The 22,558-nt window shown below is 37.4% G+C and overlaps 1 protein-coding gene across 2 annotated transcripts in view; it reads left to right on the top strand.

Moving 5' to 3' along the window:
* Window positions 1-22,558, top strand: part of LOC122847093 (leucine-rich repeat transmembrane neuronal protein 4) — a 152,944-nt gene that overhangs the window by 26,511 nt on the left and 103,875 nt on the right. The window contains exon 1 of one of the 2 annotated variants that reach the window (XM_044144453.1): window positions 12,683-13,448. The exons of the other annotated variant lie outside the window; for it this stretch is intronic. Within the exon in view, the coding sequence (XP_044000388.1) occupies window positions 13,445-13,448 (4 nt within the window). The 5' untranslated portion in view covers window positions 12,683-13,444. Of the gene's footprint in view, window positions 1-12,682; window positions 13,449-22,558 lie in introns of those variants that run through there. 2 annotated transcript variants of the gene reach the window in all.

Below are 22,558 nucleotides of genomic sequence, written 5' to 3'. Positions count from 1 at the left end.
CTACGTCTTCTGATGCAGCACTAAAATAAGAATTTTTATGGTTACGTTTTCAGAATTTTGAAATCTGAATTGCTTTTTGTTTGCCTCTTATCCTGAAACACTCATCCTGGACAAATCTCAGGTGAATATTTTTAGCATGAAAAGTTTTTTTTTTGTTTGTTTTAGATAAAAAATGCACAAAATTTATTTATTTTTTAAAAAAATATAGCACAATTAAATTGCCTACATTTAAATGGAAAACAGTTACTACAACTGGGGTGGGATGTGGTGTGGTGGGAAGACAAGTAGCCGTTTGCTGTTCTTAATGCAGCCATCCAGGGTTCGAATCAACCCTTCAGGACATTTTTCTTTTGCATTATGTCCTTTTCATTTCTCTCTCTGCCTTTTTAACTGTCTGAATACTGTCATTAATGGTCAGTCGTGCTGCAACAAAAGACAATTACTGAAACTGCTGCTTAATCAATACAGTTACTGCAGGTGTTTCCAGACCATGAATGTTGGGCACCAAATAGCTGAATTTGTCTTTACTATTAATGTGGGAAAAGTGCAGTAACAGGTGGAAGAGAGGCAGTGGTGCATGAATTTATGCTCAATGCAGCAAGAGAACACTTTGCCCCTTTTGGCATATTTTTGAGAAGAACTTTCCAGATACGTTATTCCTACTATGTAAGGAAAGATTTAAGATTTTGTTACAGCTAATTAAATGTAACTGGCTTATGACAAGTTTGTGTTTGGTCAGTATATGTTTTTATATTTGATCATTTAAACTGCTGCTTCTTCATATCTATTTCCAGACTATCCAGATTGAGATCATGTGAATCAGAATGTGGTGCCCTCGGTTTTCCAGTGTCAACCCCTCAGTTTGAGCAAGGTGACTCCCACAGCATGTAATTAAACAGAAAACGGCCTCACTAAACACATTGCTGACCTGCTGCGCGGCTACACGCACTGGCATCTGCGTTTGTCAAAACGACCGGGTTCTTTTTGTCCATTTTTCAAGGAGCTCGCCACACTGTCAAGAAAGCCAGCTAAAAACAAGAAAATGCTGTTTTTTTGACAAACAAACTGGTCACAATTTAGGAACTGTGCATGATCCAATCTTGCAAACAAAAAGTTTGTAACATATCAAACAGCCTCATTATACATCTGCCAGAACACTGAGGTGCCAGTTATCAGACAGCACCAAAGAGCATGCTTTGAAGATGCGGTTTTAGTATTTTTTGGAGAGGAACATGTAAGAAAATCCCTCAAAATGTCAAAGACAACTAATGTGAAAAAGATTATGTTCTTTCAATTTTATCATCTTGTCTTTTAGCATCTAAGTGTGGCTTATAGAAGAACTGGAAATGCAGTGGCTTGCACTGATAAAAATGTTTCTAGATAAAAATGTTGAAGTATAATGTTAATTTTTATTCAGCTCTACTGACCCAATGCTTCACTTATTTTGCCTTATGCAATTCAATTCAGTTTATGTGTTTTACCAATTCACAACAAATTTAAGCTCAACCAAATGTACAATAAAACAACCTAAGTTAGACATGTAGATATAGACAAATTAAAATGCAAAAATTAATCCTTGTAATTAAGCAAAGCACTCAATCTTAGTTTATTTATCAAATTGTTTGTAAAGTTTACTTACTAAGAAACCACAGCCGATTGCATTAAGCCACTGACTTTGGAGCAATCACTCTTCCTCGAGCAATCAGTCTACCTTAACCAGCATGTTGCAACATTGGACAGTTGATTGCATTGAGTTGCTTGAGACTATAAGACCTGGAATGTTTTTTTCTTTTTCATTTTTTTTTCTGTGGATCTTTCATTTACCACATTATTGTGAATGTTTGCTCTGTAGAGGTTCTTGAGATGGTGAGTTCCCCTACTCTCACAACTCTGACTGATATCTAGTTCATCAGCTGAGTAAGTGGGAGACGCTCCCTTTGTGAAAATAGCACCTGTGACTTTTAGCATTAGCCTCTTAACTGGCGGTATCCCATCCATGGGACACATCTAGTTTGTTTGAATACTATGCCTTTTTTTTGCCACCAGCTAAGGGGTTAAAACAATTTTTGCTCTTTTTTAACACAGTGATTACCCTTTGTGATGTATATAAAGTCTCTATACAAAGTCCACAGAAAGGTGCAACCATAAATTTTGAAATGATTTACATTGTGATCACTAATTATGATTACTGGTTTACATCATGTTATAGAGTTATTCCCTCATCAAAAACATACCTGACAAACCTGACAGAGCAGCCCTCCCCTGCCTCTCCACCACTCAGCTCCTTCAGACTAGCCAGCAGCAATTAGCTAACATCTGGTGGAACTGTGCATCTGCTGGGCTCATTATACAAGCTACTACTCAATGCAGCGCTGGTAAACACATTGTTAAAGGCTTAATAAAGGGGCCATGTTGTGATGACTTGCTGAAGGTGGAGTTACAGAAAGAGCAGGAGATTTTAAAGAGACAGAGGCCCAATTTCAAAGCATTAAATTACAAAGTAAACTTTCCTTTAAGTCATATTTGATATTTGTAGAATTTTTTATAACAGCTGAAGTTAACATAGTTACTTGACTGTTCTATACAATGGCAGTATGTGCCTGGAAAACACATAATGAAGCCCAAATATTATTACAACTCCCTCACCAGAAGCTATTTTTGCTTTAAATTTCTAGCGTTTTAGCTGCAGGTCTTTTGGGTTTGCTTCTACCAGCTTGCCTCATCTTGACTCTACATGTATTTGCTCACTTTTCTCCTTCTCAAAATAGCTCCTGCTCAGTCAATCTCAACTGAACATACATCTATACTTAGTGTGATTCTAACTTATGAATTGAATCACTAAAAAGGCTCAGCAACAAAATACATTAAAATCTGTTGTATTAACAATATTGTTTTATGTTTTTATAATGTACAACACTGAACCATCTTGTTTCTGAAATGTACACATGAATATAACTTATGGTAAATTGTGAAAAAGCTCAAGGGGTAGGGACACTTTTACAAGGCACGGCAAATACACACTTCACAGGTTTGCGAAGCACACAAGTTTGAGTTTGTAACAGGGATGCATTTTGTATTCCCATAGCAGATATCCTGCAGGGTAATCGTTTTCTTCCGCCTGTGTTTTGCCAACTTGAGCTGCAGGTATCATCAATACAGCCTAAAAATGATTTTAACAAGGCTCTTCAGCTCATGCCCTACAAGTTCACAGTTTGATGCTTTAAATCTTACTTTTATTTACAGAGAGGAAGGTAGGCAGAGGGAAATAGCAAGTGATAAAGCTGTTTAGTGAGATTTGACATGTTTTGCATTCATTGACAGTGATTTAACCTCTGCCAAAATGTTCTTTGAAGTCGAGCAAGAAATCGGAGGTGCTGAACATGTCACATGCTACAAGCTGAACAGAGCCAATCTGAACCCAACAAAAAGCCTGACTGCATGAGCTCAGAATCAAAACACTTTCTCACTGAGCTACAAGTAATGAAACCTTATATTTGTGTGGGTTTGAAAATGATTCTGTGCATTGGTGTTTAACCACAGTCACCCGCATGAAATAGCCTGAGACCATCTGCGATTTATGATTCGCTCCCAGCCTCTGGCAAGCCAGGCTGAATAATTTACATTGTGCTGAGGCCTACGTGCCCAGAATGTCTGATACCAAAAATAGAGAAAGAAGGAGAGAGAATGGGATGGGGGCGGTGGTGGTGGGAGCTAATACACATTCAAACGAGACACCACTATGGTTGGAATATGGCACAAAGTGGACATGTTGAGGGAAATGGAGCAGGTAGCATGCTGTGTGATTGCCCTAACCTGCTGAGTCATATAGAAGTCCTTCTGTGAGCCTTACTAATCAGTGAGGCTCTGCTGTGTCACCAAGACATGACAAACACAACATGCAGGACACTTTCCACTTTCTCTCTCCTACCAGAAAGTGATCTTTTGCACTCCCTCTGCAATCAGCTGGTGGAAGGGATTGATTTCTTTCCTTGCCGTTGTTAAATTGTATTTATTCAGCTTTGATCAACGCCAAGAATGAAAATATCAGTGAACAAATGAAAAGAAGGAAGGATTTGACAAGAAATGAGCTTTGGGAAAAAGCAAAAAAAACAGAAGGAAAATGCTGTATTATGGGGTTTCTAGGTGTGCAGTACGGGTCATATTTACTGGCAGATTTAACAGACGTTAAAGCTGGAAACATAAACCAATACATTGTTAATTAAATTTTACTGTCTTTTCTTAAGCATTTCTAATTCGGTAATGTTGTTCCCACTGAATAAATGCACTCAAATTATTTGTCGAATAAAAAAAATCAAATCTATGTGACAGTAAAGAGAAGAAAATTAAATTTATTTTTTTTTTTCAAAACTTTGATGCCAGTGCTGATAAAACGTGGCTGACACTGTGTCTCTGTGTGTACTAATTTACTCAAAGGCTTGTTTTCCCTGCTACATCTTCTGGCAATACTGTTTTGACTCTCACAGGTGAATGCACTTTAACAAATGTGCAGACCCACAACTCACAGTTCTCCCAACGGACTGCAAAAAAACTGCAAGATGAAGGAGAAACATAAAACATCATAATAGCCACTTTTTAAACAGTTGCATGCACCCATTTAAAAAAAGGTCAAAAGCAAAAGAGTCATTAACATTGCTAGAATTACAGAAAATAATGAGATACAAATAATGGCTGCAACAAGGAAAGCTATTTGGCTCTATCATAAAATTTGTCCTTGAGGATGTTTTCCCAGTGTCTTTGAGCACAAAAGTAAGCAGGCAAACAGAGATTGCATTGTGTGATAATCTTCAACTGTGCCAATCAAGTGGCTTAATCACATTGGGGTTTTTAATGAAAGTGGAAGACCAAAGGCAGCAAAAAGTTGTACGGAGCCAGATAAGAAACTCCAGTGGCCTATAATTGCACCTCATTGATCTGCAGAGTTTAAAGATCTTTATCATCTCACATTATGTAAATTCTTCCCTCACACAATAGGATTAGTAGACTCTCTTCTGTCTGTGCTTTTGACCCTAAGTGTTTGTAAAAGGTTCTTCTTATACTGTACAGTCTAAACATGTTTTTTTCCAATAAATATTTTTTATCTAATATCAGCAAAAACAAAATCTATTTGCTTTTGCAGTTTGCTTTCATTGTTTGAATTTTTGTCAGACATTGTGAACTAAACAAGACTCTGATCCTACCCTTGTTCTGCCCATGTGAGCTTATGTCCACAGAGAACCCATGGGCAGATGACAGATGGCAAGGCACCGCCACTCACAGATGCCCACCTCTTATGTCTCATGTCTTTGCCAAGACAAAACACATGAAGCATGCCTGGGATCAAGTAGTTTGTGAGGAGAAAATCAAATGAGAAACACTTGACACAGTAACACACCACATAACAATTCAGAGAAGATTCTCAGCAAAGTTCTAAATGTTATGTGTAGGAATGTCTTAAGAGTTTAGAACCGCAAATGACTCATACCTCTCTATCTGATTATTTTAATTCATTAAATGTAAACCATCTTTATGTATATGTATTTTTTTTTCAGTTCAATGCAATTTACTGTATTTAAATTTAAAAACACATGATCAAAATTACTTCAGCCACGTCCAGTTTGTCCATCAGTTGTATTATTATGTATCAATTCTTTATTTACATTTAATAGGTCACACTGTGCTTGCAAGAGGTGGAACGCTACAGTGCAAGGGAAGACCATTCCTTTAAGAAAAAAACTAACAGAAACACAGAGAACAGATCGGCCATCTGTTACGGCTGGCTGGGGGTTGAAAACAAAACATAGTTATGCAATATAATAAGGATGCCCCTGGATGGTGGTATAAGTATGGTAGGGGAAATAAATAGTTGTAAAAAAAAAAAAAACCTTACAAAGTTAGTGAAAAAAAAACAAAAAAACATGTAAAATGAGTAAAAACAGCACACTGTTAGTCACTTGAACTAGCAATCCCTTTAAGAATGGGCACCTTCTGGGGTGCTGTGGTGGCGCAGGGGCAAAGCACGACCCACGTATTGAGGCCTTAGTCCTCATGGCGGTGGTTGCAGGTTCGATTCCAGGCCTGCCGATATTTGCCGCATGTCTTTCCCCTGTCTCATTACCCTGTTTCCTGTCAAACTACTTTCAAATAAAGGCCACTAGAGCCAACAAAATCTTTAAAAAAAGAATGGGCACATTTGGGTAATTTTAACCTGAAATACATGTTTTTGGCTGGTGACAGGAAGCAGGAGTTACAGGAGAACCTGCACACAGACAGACCATGACTGTAAATCAAACCTGGAATCTGTTTCCAGTGATGTACAAGTGCCAACGGTTGCTCTGCTGTGCAGCCCTCAGTTAAATCATGGCATACATTTTTTATTTTAAATTTTTTGGGTTAATTCCACTGTTGTTTTGCTCAAGGTTATGATATATTTCAAACAGGCTCCAAGCAACTTGAAGCTTGGTTCTACATCAGAGGGCCTGACACCTAAAAATACTTTCTCTATTTCTATATTTAGAACACAAAGGTAACCCTGCAGTCTGACACCAAATCACCCTGTCAGGATAGTATAGAACCATAGGGTCTTTAGGAAGTTGGTCATTAACAGTCTTAAACTGGAGAGAAATGTTTTATCTAGAATTTTGCAGGTAGCTCATGAATAGAAGCTAAAACTAGAGAATTGTAATCTCTTTAACTAATTCTCAACAGAGCTCCCACTAATCCATTGCTCATTATTATTATTCATTTTTAATTAAGCCATTTATTCATTATTCAGTAAGTCATTTATGCAAGACATCTGCTGCAGAAACTAAAAGAGAAAATTGAACTGACAACTACTAAGTATGTAGTCTTCGAGTCAATTCTTCTTTGCATTTTTAACTAAAAGATTATTTACAGTGCAACTACTAAAACACAGACTTTTCTTTTTTTGTAATGAAGCTGAAGATCTGGCAAGATCTGCTTAAGTAATAGTTTTTGTTCCCTTCAAAATCATCTACATCTCCTGAGTGTTTCTACCTCTTGATTTTACCACCACAAGCATCATTGGATTTTACTAGGATTGTATGTGATAAATCACCACAAAGCAGGGCAGACTAATAAGTGAATGGACAAAAATACATGATTTCACTTTTTTACAACTAAAAATCCTCATAATTTGACATGCATTGAATTCACCCTTTGTCTCCAGCAGTTTCTGTATGTCTAGAGATATTATTTTCTGTCCAAACAGTCTGCAAACATCAGTTTATCGACGTCTTGCCATAGTTTTCCAATTAGATTTAGGTTTGGTCTTTGACTGAGCCTTTCAGACACATTATATTTTCAGCTGAACTCTCCCATTGTATCACTTGCTGTATATGTAGGGTTGTTTTCATGCTGGGACATTAAACTCCACCCAAATCTCAAGTCTTTTGCAGCCTCTAACAGCTTTTTTTACATGACTGTCAAATATTTAGCTCCATCCATCGTCCAATCAACTCTGAGCAGCTCCACCATCCAACTTATACCATGTTTCACAATGATGTGATTATGTTGTGTTGTTCTGTTGTATAGCATCTAATAGAATAACACTGGAGTTGTTTCTTTATGTGTTTTATATCTTACACACCTACATGCGGTCAAATCAAAACCTGAGTTTATTTAAGCCTGACACTTTTTATGATTGCTGCAGTTACTTCAACTTTCTTGATACAAGTGTATTCTATTCAGCAGTTCTTGCATCTTCACTTGCCCAAATGGAAAACTGTAATCTGAGACACTGAGCAATGACATAGATCACAGTTAAGACAAGAGCGTCTAATATGAGTCAATGAGGTCTGCTTCCTTGGCGACTGGCTTCAGGTTTTCTTACAGTAAGCCTTTATTGATAATTACCAATTAGTTGTACAATACCTGCCCCCTGAGCATTGATCATTGTCTTATTTCATGCTTTAGTTTCACCTGGTAACAAAGCAAATCTAAAAAGAACCAGACATTCTCTGGGACTGTCGTAGGATGCAGCACCCTCTCACTGCAGCTCAGCGTCTGTTTCAGCTTCCATGCAATTTGGCTGATGACTTCTGGAATGAGTTCAACATACAGAGGCCATTCTGCTGACGGCGGTGAAACAATTAATACTGTGTGAAGTTATGGAAATACACACTCCAAGCAACAGCTCTGGTTTCTCCTAAAGCCTTACAAGAGATATAACTGCATAGTAAAAATACTGTTGGTTCATTAAGTCTCTATAGGACTTGGGTATCAGTGGATTGCAAAAGGACTTGCGGTAGCTCTGGAGGAGATGCAGAGATCTACAGCTTGTGTGGAAGAGTAGTTCTTGATTGTGCAATCCACAACTTTGACCTTATTGCAAGATGAAAATCACAGCAGAAAGAAAGCAATAGGAAATTTGATTTGAGGTTTGGTCACATGAGACCAAACCTGAACTTTCTGGTCTATATGAATGATGCTGCATGTGGTGCCTGAAGACATCATCCCCACCATGAAATATTATAGTGGAAGTCCCATGATGTGGCAGGGTTTTTTTGGCAGAAAGATGACAAAATGGGAAAAAATTCTAATGGGATGTAATTATTTTGCAATACAATCAACCTTAATTTGGAAAAAAGAAAAAAAAAACAAGTTTTTGGTGGACAAAAATGTTTTACCATGCTCAGGTGTAGCATATTTCTTAATTTTGTGAAATAATGGAATAAATAAATAAACAGTCCCTTTCATTATGAATCCGGAAAAGATATTTCAGGAGCAACACTTATCAAATATCTTCTTCGACTCTAAATGTGCTTGTTGCTTGGCAACTTTCATAAATAATGTTGAATAAGCTTTCAGGTTGCAACTATTGAGGCTTTGTGTGATTCAATGTCACTGCTGACAATATGCTGCTGATGTCTCTCAGTGGGCTACTTTTGTATTTATTGTATGATATTTGGACTGTTAATGTAAAAAAGCCTTCAAGAGTTAGAAAAGTTTGTTGTACACTATGTTGAGTCATAACATATAGCTTCCTCATCCTAAACATTAATAAATTGCCCTACGTGATAATCTGATGAGCGTAATGCATGACACAAATATTAAAAAATTACTGTTCTTTCTTGAATATATATATGGCATGTTGGAGAAATAAGAGCAAGATCAATGTTTGGAAAACAAAATAAATATATAAATATTTTAGGGAAAATAGAGCTGTATGTAATATTAATAATATACAAACCATTCTGCAAAGAGAAATCAGAAGTCATTCTCAGATAATCTCCTGGGCTGAGAGACAGTTGTGTTGTGTCCCACCTGTGCTCACATTAGGACTGATTCTTCCTGGAGTTTATTTTCATCCCCTTTGATCCCGACGCGCCTTGAGGCGGTTTTCAACTCGAGTTTCACAGGTTCTCATGAGAACGTGACTCATCAAACAGACATCCAGAGACAGCTTAGTTGATGATTTCTGAGGCATGTGAAAGAGAAAGACGGGAAAAAATACTCTTGTATACCCCTCATCTTAGATAAAGGTGTGTAGAAAGCATAACAGTAAATGCAAAGTTCTACTGCAGTAGTATAGTCTCACACTAAAAAAAAAATGTGCACATCCAAATGCTTTCACTTAAATCACAGATGGGGCATCTATTGATAGTCTGTGGTATTGAAGCAAATTGTTTAATTCAGTGAGTTTTTTTTTTTTTTTTTTACATGTTCAGGATGATTAAAACAAAAGTTATTTATTAATCCTTGGCTTTGTGTTTACCTGGTCAATAAAACCAATTTGGAAGAGATGCCACGTGAAGCCCCTCTTCAAACTAGGAATGAACAGAGCAGATGACATTTAAGTAAGACAATTTTCCATTGACGTTTTTAACTCAGGGATGAATTTGGGATTATTTTAAGTTTTCATGGTGACATTACATTACTGGAATGAAATACTAATTAATTTTAAGTTATTGTATTTTTATATTTTATTTTTTTGTTACAGATCTTTACTAAGAGTACCAATAAATGTAGAGCAGGATGTTAATGAATCGCTGGGGTTCCATAGCTGCTTCACTAGTTGTAAGTCTCTTTTTTGCAGGTCGCATCCATTAACCTTTACCCCAAGCTGCTTTACAATCTGGAATGTTGTGTTTCATATAGTGCTGCTCAGGTTGAAAGTGGGGTGTCTGGATTTAAAGAGTTTCAGACATAATGAGGACATGAAGGGTGTAAACAAGTATGATAAAATATTTCTTCAGGAACTAGTGGGAGTAAATTCAAATACCATCTCTTTTATATTTTATTATTAAAGGGGTTGTATGTTGTGAAAGTATTTTTTCTATCACATTAGATATTAAAAGCTAGCATGAAAAAGTACATGGAAAGGGTGCAAATTGTGCTTAATGAGCAACAGTGCTTTTTGCTGCATGACATTGATATTGGTTTTCCCTTATCTTACCTTATGGGGAAATATAGTTTCCCCATCTGTGTCCCCAGAACAGAACCATCTTTAAATAGTATTCTTATTGTTTTTCACAGTCTTAATAAGAAAATTGTTTAATTTGAACTTGAAAAGAACCTGTGGGGAAGCATCTGCATCCATTGTGACTCTCCCACTTGTCTTTGTTTTATTTTCATGTTTAATCATTTTATTTTTCCATTTGTTACCCATTTTAAAAACAGGGAAAACACAAATTGGTAAGCCAGGGCGGTTGAAAAACACATAAAAAATTCAGCTGCCTATTTCATCCTTTATAAAGTGCATCGGCTGACTCAGCGGGAGGCATTGCATTTCTAATGCAAGTTTCTGTAGAATATTAAACAGTGCAGAAGCAAAATTCAATTGCTCTTATTGTTATTATTACAAATGCAACTGTTAATTTGAAGAAATTGTCTAGTAGGAGAAAAAATGTATGTTAAGAAATAATTGTTATTAACAAATTTGCCAGATGGACACTTATTGTTGCTTCCCTAATTATGGGAACCTAACAACTCCTTAAAAAAAAATGAAGAATTTTTGGGGGGTTGTTTTGTTATTATTTCTTTACTTCTGTAGAGGGATGAGTGTTTCCCAAAGCTTTTGAAGTAGTAATCCACCACTTCATTTTAATCTAAACTTTAAAGTTAGATGAGAAAGACAAAAATGACAAATTACAACCTAAATGAATATCCTTCGTCTAGTCGCTTATTTAAAGGGAAAATATGATCTGTGGTTACATATAACTTGAACTCAGTAAAACAAAAATGAACAATTAATGATTGTTCAGTAATTGAACAATCAGTAATTGTTCAGTAATTGTGAGGCAATTCAGTAACTGGACTGCCTCGCAGTCCAGACAAGTGAGGCAGTGGAAAACAATATATCCAAAATGTACTGTTTGAGAATTTCAACAAAAACTGACCTCTTGGGGTCAACAAGTTTCTATTACAACCATTGCATGTTATGTGCATGCCCAACAGCTGATTGGGAGGTATGCCAGAAAGCAAACTCAATCACTCAAACAAACAAACATAAAGGAGGTTCCTAAACTCTCCTCTGACTTTGACTGGAGCAACATCCTTTGATAAATTGATAATAAGGCTGACACTTCTGCTGTAAAACATAGGATGTGGAAGTAGAAATATATGTCATGCATGGTGGAGGATCTCTGATGTTTTGGCATTGCTTCTTTTTCAAACATCCCAGAAGACTTGTTAGAATGCATGACATTATGACCTTTCAGAAATGCCATTCGATTAAAATCTGATGTGTTCTGCCTGTTTAAAGTGGGTTGTGATTCAAAGTTTTAGCAGGACAATAATCCAAAACATGTGATGAAGTTAACAAGGCTATAGCCAACCTGCTCATATGGCCATTTCAGATCCCAGACATTAATTTTAAGGAAAGCCTGCAGGGGTGAGCACAATAGAATTGAGTGTGAGAAAAGAGGTTGACAACTATAATTTCATTTTGTGAGATTCCCCCAGTTCATATATTTACTCAAATTAAAGGTTGACGTTTTTTACACTTTCACTGTAAGATTATACTTCTGAAAATGAATAAATAAAATTCTCGTTAGACATTGTACACATCTTTTTAGGGGTGCAAGGTGATTTGTCTGTATGAACTCAGTCGTCCAAATTGCAGCATTTCAGCACCACGGACAGTTCTGTGTAGTAGTTGGCTGCCCTTTTCTCAGCGGTCTGACAGCTTCTTGTTAACTTTCAAGCTAAAATACAGATAGTTAGTGGAAGTCACAAAAAAACACAACTCTGCAGCATGGATAATATTAATAGTAGGCTACATTTGAATGGGGTTTATATTTACATATATCCTGATAGACATTGGACATCATGTAAAATGACATGAGATGACATCTGTTGCCAGTAAACGGAATAAAAACAAACGGAAAAAAATTGAGAATATGGCTCTCTGCCCAGGACATCTTGTTACCTGGGGGTGGCATAAGTATTTGAACAAAAAGAAAAAAAAAACAAAAACGTTGCATCATCTTAGCTGGTAAAAAGACGCTATATATAAATTACAACAGTGTATAACCATATAACAGAAATATATAGATAAGCTAATATTGTCTAAGAATTGCTGCTGAATAGTTGCAAATCTATTCTGGGGGTGACCATACCTCCCCGACGTTTAGTGCGCGATGAACTCTTCGGACTAGTTCACTGATCGCGGTCTGACCAGGAGAGGGCATTCCGCTTCTGCCTGACAAAGTTGCTTTGACAAGCAGACGTGATTAACGGCGGCGTCATGCTGTATTTCAAACCCAGCAGCAGCGAGAGGGAAGGGAACGATTGAGCAGGAAAAAAAGAAAAGAAGGGGGGATGTTTGGATGACTTTCCCGAGAGACTCGTTGACAGCGCTTCACACTCACTTGGGGATAAACCTGCTGCTTACTTTCTTTCGGTGTGCCGCGCAGAACATAGACGAACAAGGTCTTTTACCAGAAAATATTTATGGGGACTAACGGCCTGCTTTTTTATATCACGCTGACGCTTGTGTGAAGTTCCAGACGGGATTTTCGCGGAATTTCTGTGCGCATGTAAGACTGACGTGACTTACTTGGATGTGATATTGTTACCGTCTGCGCCAGCTGCAGTGCTCTTTCTGGTGCTCTTTCTGGCTGTTACTGAAAAAAAGAAAAGAAAAGAAAAGAAGAAGCTGATTCTTCGTTTTGCTTCTGAGACATGGATAGAGAGTTCTGAAGCCGGATTTTGCAAGCCTTTAACCTGGAGTCGGGAAGTAAATGACATTCTCTGCGGTTCGCTGGGACGGGAATAGGTGCAGAGCTAAACCGGCTAAAGCATCGCAGGTCCGGGAGAGTGAAAAAGGGCAGGTGCGCTTTGGAGTCAGCGACTGCGCGGAGAGCGGACCGGTGGATTAGGACGGTACCTGCGTGTGCTGTGGAGAGCGCATCATGCGGACTCGGATGTCGCGCACAATGAGCCATTAAAACCTGTAGGCTGGAGCGAAAACAGATAAGCGGATATGGGTAAGTTTTTTTTTTCTCTTTTAATTGTTTGCTGAATGTAGGTGGTTGCCTCCATTTCTCACGATGCAGATCAAATTGTGTCTTCTTTCCATAGTAGAAGCTGATGAAAACCGGACGATTGCGTCAAAAAATGTCACTTCAAACGCGCCGTTCTAAATTTTTATTTTTAAGATTTTTAATTTAAGTGATTAGAAAAGCTTCTGGGTGCCAGTTAGTCGCAGAGCTGGAATGTGATTTTTTTTTAAATCTCCTGTTCTCCATATCCCTGTCCTTCGCTTTATTAGAAAACTGTTTTTTTAATTCACATGTACAAATAATGCGATTAGAAATTCCGCCCCTAAAATATGCACAAAGCAAATCCGCCTGCTTGTTTTAATTAAAGAACACCCCCTTGTTTTTCTCCGACTAGTTCGGGTGCACGGATGCGCTGATTGATATGGATCGGAATGCAAATGCGCGGCGCATTTTGGAACTCAGTCAACTTTATAAAAACGTGCCTCTGCATAATCATTTATTGTCCTGTTTGTAGGCGCGTCGCGCGGATCCTGCTGTCCTGCCTCACACCAAAGCTGTGTGGCTCTGAGAGGACCAGTCGTGCAGGACTTGCTTTATCAGATTGATTTTTCATTCAGCAAACCCCATCGTGTTCTGCACCTGCTATCAGCAGACTCAAATTTAGCATATAGAGCGTAAAGCATGCGTCCAAGTGTGTGTGCTTGGTTGTCTTTCTGTAGCAATGAAACGGGCTATTATGCCACTGTATCTAACCTACCCACACTTACTCTCACTTCTAATTAGTATTTACCATTTGCCCCTTCTGTTACCCACACGCGTGCGCACTGTTCCTTACCCACAGGCCACTCTGTGTCACACTCTTGATCCCCACTGAGAGAGCTTCTGATGAAAATTAAATATATATATATATATATAAAAAGAAAATCCCATTTTGATCCACACTTTTTAAAAGTCTATTTTTGCATGATTTCATCTTTTTTGTTCTAGACCTAACCAGTTGCTTGAGTTTATTGGGATAGTTGTACCATTAATTGTAAAACAGCATGATCTATTGATCCACAGCAGGTTACTGCACCACATCAATATGAACTGTACATACCAGTACAGTACAGCCTATAGGAGCTGCAATTCCTGCACAGGGCCAGGCTTAAGAGGATATGAGCCCAGAGGCTCAAGCCTGTTTTTCTAGGTTTAAGCTTGTTGTGACGCCTTATGCACACGTTTCTTTCACTCATTTATCCATCCCAATTCTATGTGCGCATATTATTCACTGCCTTATCAATCAGAAGGTAAGAAGTGGAGCACACCTTGGACAGGTCAACAGCCTATCAAAGAGCTACACATAGATCTACTACACACAGATCAACCATACATGCACACACCCTTTCATCTTTTCGTAGACCAATTTTGCACCCACACTTTGGAATTTCATTTCCTCTTGCTCCTATTTCATGTCCGAATGTAAACCATTTTGTACCCGTATACCGGTAGTTAAAATAATTTTTTCTTGTTGCGTTATTTACAGATTTAAATTGCGATTAAAATCATCAAGTCTTGCATGTATTTTAATTCAGTTTTATTTTCTAACTCTTGTGTTACTGGGCCAGCCAAGAATTGCTCATAGCCATTTTTTAATGTATCTCACTAATGTAGGTTGAAGCATACTCCATATAGTCTATCAAGTATTTCGGAAGACCTTTGTTGCTGTCTTTCAGTTGGAGTTTTTCCCTAATTATGCCTAATTTAATCAGTTTAAATATTAATTATTCAAGGTAAACCCATAATATCTCTAATCTCTTTAATTTAGCACCTGTTCAAAAGTGAAAACAAAATGAATGTTTATTTTGAATTAAACCTCTGCTTTTGTAAAATCAACTCTTGTGCTCAAGCCCAAGCTAGTGTAGGTAACCCCCCATTAAAATATATTAAATCTTGGATCCACATAACCAATTTTTTATTTTTTTTTATTTAATGCTAACATTCCCTTGGAATTTATGAGTAGCACAGGAACAATGACCGTGACTAAAAACAGTTTAGTGTAAACAAATAAACTAACTAAATTAGATGATCCAGGGAAGCATATATAAGGGAAAGATGCAAACTACGTGCAGTTCTTTGTTATTTAACTAGGAGTTATGGATATTCTTCAAAAATGTTGCTCCATATTGAAGTTGTTGCAAGTCAGTGATGCATTTTTTTAACTTCAACACCTCCCTTCCAGAAATCAATATCAGGTGATTTGAGTTTTGCTGTACATTTTGTTTTCCTGTTGGAAGTTGTCATCAGAAGATGCTACACCGTGGTCAGAAATGAATACTCAGGTTGGCCTTGGAGTTTCATTGAATGAGGCTAAGACGGTTAGAGGCTTAAGCATGCCAAGAAGAAAATCCCAGAAGAAAAAGGCAGAACTGGTGCTGAAAGGCAGGGCGAATTCATTATTTTATGCTATTTATGCCAAATTCCAATCTTACCAGCTGTATGGTGCAGCTGAAATCAACACTCATTGGGTTAAGCATTTTTTGTTTGTTTTTTTTCGATCTGTTGTTTTTCAGTTTTGGTAAGCAGAAAACTTGAGCCCCAGTTTTCTGTTGTTAGTTAACAAAGGCTTTTCTCCTCTGAGCTCTGACATCAACAAATTATATCTGACCACACCCCACTGCCAACGATTTGTTATTTTCTCTTTTTAAGAACATTTTGTGTAAACCAGAGGGGTGGTTGTGTGTGAAAATGACAGTAAATGTAATTAAATAGACTATCCATAGAGACTGCCTGACCATTTCTTGATGGTCAGTTTGTTCTTCAGCAAGTTGCCTCACCATGTCAAGATACCTAAACACATTGGTTTCCTGCCAGAAGATTAGTTGATGAGCTCTTTGTGTTAACAAGCTATTCAACTGATAAAGTTACTAGAGAGTTCAAACAGGAAATTCCTGCACATCTGATGTGAAGTGAGTGAAACTCAGAATCACAAAATCCAAACTGTCAATGTAACACACCATTGTGCATTTTGCTCACAAGTATTTGACGATTGCGCTGTGTTTTAGTCTTCGTTTTTCCGCCAGAATGGCTGATTGTGAGCCTCTTCATTAACAGCACGCAGTGCACTTATGTTTCATGGACCATGTCATTAGAGATGTGCCTCACAGGAGGAGGATGTTAAAGTGGAGAGCGAGTACAGAGCTCAGAAATGAATTTAGATGCAAATGACATTTCACACGACCTCTCAGCATCTAAACACAATTTTGTTTCCTGTTGCAGATTCAGTGACCACGGACTACTCTGCACTGTTTATATGTAAAGACTACTTCAATAGTATCAACAGATGGCTTTCTGCTGGCCTTCTAACAGCACTCTACAAATGTCAGGTGAAGCAGGTGCACAGCGAGATCAACTAGCCCTTTGAGGGCAATATCTCTCCCCTCTGTTTACATTTGGGAAAGAAAAATCAACTGCTTGTGTGGAAGTTCACAAAGGTATCCCAATATTGAGGCATTTTTAATTATTTTTCGTAAAGCTTGGGATGAACCACTTCAGTGCCAATTACTAGCTTTTAATTTTTTCTGCACAACCTAATTTCACCCAGTTCAGCCAATGTAGTTAGTGTTAGGATTTCAAAAAAATAAAAAATAAGAAAAGGTCACTGAATGGGTGATTTTAAATAATTTTTCATCCTGTTTCTTCAGACACTACCCTTATAGATTATGTGGCCCTTGTAGATTCTTCTCTAGCAAAGGAGAAGTTAACTGTTTTCTTTTTTGATATTATATTTTACATCTCAACTGTTGCCTTCTTTTCCTATAGTTATCTATACTCAGTGGTGACTTTTTGTATGCTATTTGGCTCTCTGCCCAGGGCATCCTTTTGCTAGGAGGTGGGTCAACCAGGGAAACTGAAAGAAACAATTTAATCACCCTGCCCAATTTTCTCTTGCTTATGTGCATATTGAGTCAGTGAGAACTAGGTGTCCCCCAATCTCTAAAACACCTTCTGTGGTCATGCATGAACTGAATTATTCTAACAAATAGACCAATAAATAGGTACTTAAACAATCTGCACTGATGTAGACTTGCATAGTTTTGCGTTGATTCTTGATAAGGGATGCTGTTGCTAACAGAAGCTCCAATGTCACTGCTCACTGCAGCATGTTTAGCAATAAAGTGATTTTGTTGGCTTAAATTGGTTGTGATTGGAATAATCAACATATCCTGTGCACATGCTTCATGGGTGTCAAAAAAATTTTAGGTGCATTCCCACCACTTACGGGGCCAGAGTGTGTGCATCAGTAGTACCTGTGAGCCAAAATTCAGGGAACTGGGAAAGGTGTAATCACTAAAATTAATCAAGATTTCATGTGTTAATCAGAAGGATGGTTACCATCCTGGTTGGGGGAAAGTCATGATAGCGTCTCTCCGGCCCTTTTTATCAAACAAGTTTGGACTGAACTGTAAAAGCATGTTAGTAACTAGGCAACCACATAGAAATGGTACAGGCTTCTCTAATTTAGGCTCTGAATAGCAGATTGAGATCGAAATTACTATAGTTGCAAAATTCAGGTAATTGGAAGACAGCTGTTTGATTGCACTGTTTGTGCTGACCAAGCTTGATAAAGTCCTAATTCATAGATGTTCCTGAATATATTTTATTCAGGAACATCTTCTTCTTTATATATTTTCTGTCATTGCTAAACAACAGTGTGCTGTGTTACAGTTACCAATATTGGCATGTGGAGTCACTGGAGGTGATATTAATGCTATGTTCTATACAACAGTGCTATTATCAGACAAACTTTGGCAGACATACAACCTGAGTGTATTTCTGTACAATCATGATCATAATCCTTCCTGTGTAGTTCCACCTAACAAGACTAGGAAGCACAAGGAAGCAACAAAATGACCCAGTATTTTCAAGCTTTTGTTTCATTGGTTCTGGCTTGGCTGGCTTTGGTACGATCCCACAGATAATTGGAGACTAATGAGTTGGCATAGGCTGATTTGGGGACATCCGTCCTTATGTTTTAGGCTGCTGTCCAGCCTCTATGGAGTCAAGACGGAATCTGGTAGCAGTTTTGTCAATGACAGGCAGCAAATAGCAATGAGCCACTCATGTGCGCTCAAAGTGCACCAGTTAGTGAGTCCATTTGCCAAGTTATTAAGCTGCATTTGGTTTTATTTTAGGTCAGCAGTAAAGTGCACTTACTCTTTCTATGTGTTAGGGTTGAGAGGCAGAAATAACCATCTTCTGCTGCTGAGGACAGCAGGGCTGTCTGCTTTATAACAAAGCATAGCGCACATGCCTTTAGACAAACTTAAGCTTTTATTATCCATGCCCAGAAAGCATCGGATTACGAGAAATGACCGTAGAAGGTAAAGTAGTAAAATAATAAGCATTGAAGCATAGAATTCTAAAAATGTTTAACATAAAAGATGGATTTTAGCAAAAGAAAGAAGAGAAACCATACAGCACATTCAAAAAATATGAATGACTCTTGAATTTATATTGCAGTATAGAACTGCAATATGTTCCAGTGGGATTTTATGTGATAGACCAATACAAAGTTGTGTATACTTATTAAGTAAACAATAAATATATTCCAGGGGGATTTTATGTAATAGACTAATACAAAATTGTGTTTAATTATTAAGTAAGCAATAAATATATTCCAGTGGGATTTTATGTGATAGACAAAACAAAGTTGTGTTTATTTATTAAGTAAACAATAAATATATTCCAGGGAGATTTTATGTGATAGATCAATGTAACACTCTCTACATTACTTAAATAAGCAAAATAAATCTGAAATGTTTGGTGTGCTCTGGAAAACTACCACAACTTACTGCAATTGAATCTGCAAGATAGACATTTGAAACTTTGTACATTCTCTTTTCAAACTATAAGTCAAGCTCAATCAGATGGCGAGCCTCTATGTATGTAGGTCTTAACTTTTACTTGAATATTCTACCACTTGAATAGGTTTTGATGAAAGCTATCCCAATGTAGTTCTGATTTTATGTTGAGACTTTTGAATCATCTACCCACTCTCAAGTCTTTTGCAAATTCTGATGTTTCCTATGGCAGCCATTCAGAGGTGAATAAAGGCTTGCTCATACAGGGATTTAGCCAAAGCTTCTGCATGACAAAGCACCCCTCCACTGCACCTTCTCTCCACAGTTCCACCAGACTTGTGGCAGCAGCAATTAGCCAACACCTAGTGGACTGTGCATGTGCCGAGCTCATCATATGAACTACTTCTCAGTCCAATGCTCCTAAGAATGGTCATCATAAAATGATACTTTGATACAATTTCAAAGTATCATTTTTTTTTTTAAAGTTATTTTTGACATATAAATAATCTTAATAACAACTGAAAGTATTTCACTTGATTGCGGTATAAAATGGCACTATATACCTGGAAAATACATTAATCCTCCGTATAAATTTTGGTCGCATCTGACTGTATTTCTCTTGTCAACTATGTGATTGTCATTCACTGCAAGCAGGAGCTCTAATGACTAAACTTGAAACTGCATCCACAAAGCCACCCTTGGTGTGTGTACTCCATGTGACTATGCACACACTGTGCACTGTCCTTTATTTCCCACAATCAGATTAAATCAATCTGGTTGGAATATAAATGCTCCTGACATTGACTTTTTATTTGTGAAAAACTTCAAAAACCATCAGTAATTTTCTTTCCACTTCACAAATTGTCGCTACCTCATGTTGTTCCAGCTCAATGTACAATACATTGAATTGGAGGCAAAATGAAAAAAAAAGAGAAGGTTTTGCCAGTTACTGTAGATAATGACTTCAGATGGGAATAAACAAAAGTTGCAAAGGAATAAAGAAGATGTTTTTTTTTAATCCATGCTCAAAAATAGGTTTTGAGTTACAAAAACATCTTGATGGCTGCAGAGTTCAAGGGCATGCAAAATTTAATGTGGCCTAGACGAAAGGAGAAAATTCTTTAAAATGAAGGAGCAAAAAAAAAATAGTAACGATGAAAAGGACCTCAGCTGGGAGGTAATAGAGACACAAACCCTTTGAGTGACACCTAGGAGGGTGACTTGTGCTGCTTTGTGAATAAGATTAGAGGAAGGAGTGGGGAAGAAGATGGCCTACAGAGGCCTTAGCTCATAGATGTCTCATTAAACTGCATGCCATGTCAGTCAGCGGCAAAGGGGTGTTTTGTGAGCCAGCCTCAATCTGTAGGTGATCCAGGAGACTCTTCTAATAAAGCAGCCATATTTTGCAAATGGGAAGAATGCAGAGTAGAAGTCTTGTTTTGTGCGTCCTTGTGGGATGCAAGGCTGAGTGAAAGTTCACATTCATGTTTAATGGAAACTGCCCACACATTTTAGTCCACTCTTGAACATGCATTTGGTTCTAAGTATTTTAAATGGACATGGGGGGTTATGCACCGTCATTTGTCTACATCACTGTTCTTACCTTGTCTCCTCTTAGATTTTGATATGCATTATACACCTTAGACAAAAATAAATTGACTACGCTCACAAATCTTGTGATCCTCATCTTTCAGTCTCTGCAGTGTGTATGTTAAAGTAGCACAATTGTTGGACCTAGAATGAAGAAATATGATGGATGGAGCTGTTGGTATAATCAATAGCCAGCACAAATTATCTTTGCGGCTCCATAGTTCCCTCCATCTGTAAGGGATGATGAAAGAATCTTCTGAAAACAAACACTAAGTGTTTCTCTTTCAATCACACTGCAAGACACAGACAAATACACATACCAATCCCCATATGGGATCGGCAGATGCTTGGCAGTGAACTAAATGGCTATGTTAGACACCATATGCTGTATGATGCCTCTCAGCCACACTATGTCAGGCACTTACATCTGACAAATCCCCAGAAGATTATTGAGATTCCACAAAATCGAAGTTATGCCTTTGACTGCAATCGAGGTTTTCCCAAAGTCTGGAGATGTCCATGTTTCAAAGTGAGGTGCGTCATCTGTGTAACATACTAAAAATATGGCATGTTCAGTTTGGACTCATGGTAGTACCTGTCCCCATATTGTAATCTAATTAGAAGATGGATCACTTCTATCTCCAGTTATTAATCTTATCTCAGTCTGATCATGGCAATACATTTCATACTTGATGATATTGCCTTGAGAAGCAGACTGAGGTGAGCATTCTCTCATACCATATATTCCAGGGGAAATCAATGTATCTTAATGATAGATCATTTGTTGCTGGGCAAAAGGGAGAGATGAATGGGGGAAATTTAAGTGGAAACAACTGATTCCAAGCTAATAAAAAACAGGTTTGTTGAAGGAAGTTCCATACCCTTTTATTTTGTTATCTTTATACCACAAATCATTATTTTGATGTTTTACCAAAACTTCAGTCTGTAGAACTATTGTCACTTTAATACCACAAACCTCAATGGATTTTATTGGCATTTTACATGATAGACATATATAAATGTAATAAACCAACACAAAATACAAAAACAAAGTTTGCCATGCATTTCTATTCCAACAAGTTATACTTTGACATCACTAGTTATTTCCATAGTGACCTCCAACATTCATCAAATTAATTTACTTCACATGTATGCAAACCACAGCTATATGTTTTTAATTTTTTAAAACAATGTGATAGAAACTAAAATCCTCACAACATTATGGTGCCTCTGCTTTTCCCCATGATCTTATCATTTGCCGTGTCTGGTATGTTCTTCATTTTGCAGGATGCTGTTTGTTTGCTAATGTTCTTTAGCAAACGTCTGAGACCTTAACAGAACAAAAAACAAAATATTTGAAAAAAAAGGATTTGTCTTAATTACAATTTAAATGTGCTACTTTGTTTTTGTCCAAAACATAAAATCCTACTAAATCCAATAAAGTTTGTCATTGTAAGGTAATTAAATGTAAAAGAAAACATATGCATGCCAGCTACTGTGTCTTATTTCTATGGGATTATGCCTTCCCTTTCTCCAAGCTTCAACCATTATGGAAACTAAAATTTACATTCCAGTTTCCTGCTCTTTCTAATTCCCAGTCTGCTGGATTTATCTTTCAAGTCCTAAATATTCAATTAATCTTAGAACTAATCCTACAACTAA

This window comes from Gambusia affinis, linkage group LG17 (assembly GCF_019740435.1).
Source record: "Gambusia affinis linkage group LG17, SWU_Gaff_1.0, whole genome shotgun sequence".
Taxonomy (NCBI): Eukaryota; Metazoa; Chordata; class Actinopteri; order Cyprinodontiformes; family Poeciliidae; genus Gambusia; species Gambusia affinis.
This window is presented reverse-complemented; position numbering and strand designations above follow the sequence as displayed.